This window comes from Aplysia californica, unplaced genomic scaffold, assembly GCF_000002075.1.
Source record: "Aplysia californica isolate F4 #8 unplaced genomic scaffold, AplCal3.0 scaffold00323, whole genome shotgun sequence".
Classification (NCBI taxonomy): Eukaryota; Metazoa; Mollusca; class Gastropoda; order Aplysiida; family Aplysiidae; genus Aplysia; species Aplysia californica.
Genome location: NW_004797593.1, coordinates 832,198 through 834,697, shown reverse-complemented (window position 1 = coordinate 834,697; position 2,500 = coordinate 832,198). Strand labels below are relative to the sequence as shown.

Below are 2,500 nucleotides of genomic sequence, written 5' to 3'. Positions count from 1 at the left end.
TATTATTATTATTATTATTATTATTATTATCGATAATATAACTGCTTTTTCTCCTTCTTGTCCTCGAATGATAGCAAAAGACAATCGTGAGGCTTCAAATACACATTATACTTTATGGTGGTCACAGCTCTACGTTTCTACGTCATATTGTCCAATGTGAGCCGTTTCAGCTCGGTGTAGGGTTAGCAGACAACCACCATTTCACCTTTCCCACTCCCCCCTCGCCCCCTCAACAATCCCAACCTCCCCCGACCCACCACTACATCTACCTCTCAGCCATGAGTTCTATTCCTGTCTCCGCAGCAGACCGTCGCTCTAAGCGGCATGAGTAGTCTGGCGGCGCAATCACAGAATTCGCCTCCCAAGTCTCCGGGTTCAATGACGGGAGCTCCTCGCCAACAGGAGGAAGAAAACGAAACTGTTGGACCAAAGTGACGAAGATGAAAAAGACGCGGAGCTTCGAGAAACGTTCCCCAGGGCAAGCACGCCTGCCAGTTCCGAACGGCAGATAGTTCTGACGTGTTGGGTGCTCTGAAGGCAGCAGTTGGCCGTTGGCGTCTAAGAATCTGTCTGGGTTGAAGTCCCAGGGCTTGTCCCACAAATCTTCTCTGTGGTGGAAATACCAAGAGTTCGGGAAAATGGAGGTTCCTTTTGGAATGAAATGACCTTCGAGGTTGATGTCTTCATTGGTGCAGTGGGGTAGAAGGAATGGCGTCACTGTACTATATCTTAATGCTTCTAGGATCACCGCTTCTGTGTAAGGCATCAGACGTTTGTGGTCAAAACTTGGAGGGTCACTACCTATAACTTCACAAATCTCTGCATAGATACGCTCCTGTAACTTAGGGTTTACCATGAGCTGCAAAAACAAAGAGTTGAGAGTCCCCGCTGTCGTAAGGTTGGCTCCGAAAAGGATATTCTTGACAAGACCCTGCACTATTTCATCGGACATGTCAGTAAAGTTCCCGTTCTTTTCCAATTGCTTCTGTTGCTCCAACAAATCTGTAATGATGCCAGTCTTTTCGCCTTTCTTGAAGGTTTCTCGAACAGATGTTAGGAACCTTGCGTCCATCTCCATGTCCGCCTTTTTTAACTTATTCACCAGTTTATTCAGCCAGAGACCAGGAACTTGTGCTATGGACGGAATTGTTTCGAGGAAGAATTCATTTTCTAATAAAAATAATTTATTTCCCGTTTCAATATACGTTTGCACTGAATCAATGTCATCTTGAGTAATGTCCTTTCCCTTGAGCAGAAGTCCAACTACCCAGCCGATGTAACCATTGATTTCTGTCGTTAGGGGTGTGTTCCCACGGTACTTTGCCAGGCGCTCACTTAAATGTTTGCTTGTGTTTGTCATTAGTTCTTCAAAGGAATGGACTCCTTCACCGTAGAAGTTTAGAGCTTTGTGAAAGAGTCGTCTCCTCTGGACAAATTCTTTCCCGTACGAGGCAGTTCCAACGTCTTTGAATCCTTTCATAAACACTCTACCTAGGTAAGAAGAAGGTCTGTCGTTGCTGATGTCTCTTGTACTAGAGTCTGAGAAAAGTTTGCGGGTAAGTGAGGTACTGTTGATGAAGACGACATTGCGGATGATGGCGTTCACGAACACGACGTCGCCATATTTGTCCGCCCACTTGGCAGCCACGAGATGGAGACAGTTCGACTTTACGCTCCTGGAGAGTTCTCTCAGAGCTTGGAAGAAAGGCGGACCAGGTATGTTCGTTTTCTTTTTGCGCATGAGTACGAAAAGCAGGATGGTCATCAGAGCCACAAAGACAAGAGCGTACGCTGACACCATTTTGAGACTGGACCTGAAAAATAATAAATCACACTGTGATAAGGCATTAGGAAAGATCCTTCAAGCTATGGAGAGTAATAGGGGGTGCCAATATATGCGAGCGGGTCGGGTCGGGTCAGATCCATCGGGTAGTCGGGGCTAGCCAAATTGAGGGCGCAAAGCGGCCATCGTGGCACAAACCGATTCACTCGGTCGGTGACCTACAAAAACAAACGCGTTTGTTTTTCAGGCCTGCGAATCGCGCGATCGGGTGGCTTGCAACCAGTCACAACAAGGCTGAGTTATGTGTCCATTTTGACCTCTGAATACATTAAGTAGGTACTCTGGGAATTCTCGGTTTCGGTCTCACGCCTTTTGTCGTCTTCTCACTTCTCACAGCGGGTTTGGAGCGTTCATAGGCCTAAAGGATGAAGGAGACGAATAAGAAGAATGAGGAGCACTACAAAGGAAGGGTGATGAGAGTGACAGGGAGGTAGAGAGATAAGTTGAGATATACAGAGACCTAGATTAGATCTAACAATGTTTACATTGCTAGATCTAGGTCTCTGATATAATGGGAAGTGAGAAATAGACAAGAAAGGAGAGAGACACTATAAAGCAAGCAAACAAGCAAGCAAGCAAGCTAGCAAGTAAGCACTCACGTGCGCACGCGCGCGCGCACACACACACACACACACACACACACACACACACAAATAT

At 46.4% G+C, this 2,500-nt stretch overlaps 1 protein-coding gene across 1 annotated transcript in view; it reads right to left on the bottom strand.

The window, feature by feature from the left end:
- Positions 1-48: 48 nt before the first annotated feature.
- The window catches only part of LOC101847887 (cytochrome P450 2U1), a 6,881-nt gene continuing 4,429 nt past the window's right edge, over positions 49-2,500 (bottom strand). The window contains exon 2 of the mRNA XM_005102404.3: positions 49-1,814. Coding sequence (XP_005102461.1) covers positions 266-1,801 — 1,536 coding nt within the window. The 5' untranslated portion in view covers positions 1,802-1,814 and the 3' untranslated portion in view covers positions 49-265. The remainder of the gene's footprint in view (positions 1,815-2,500) is intronic.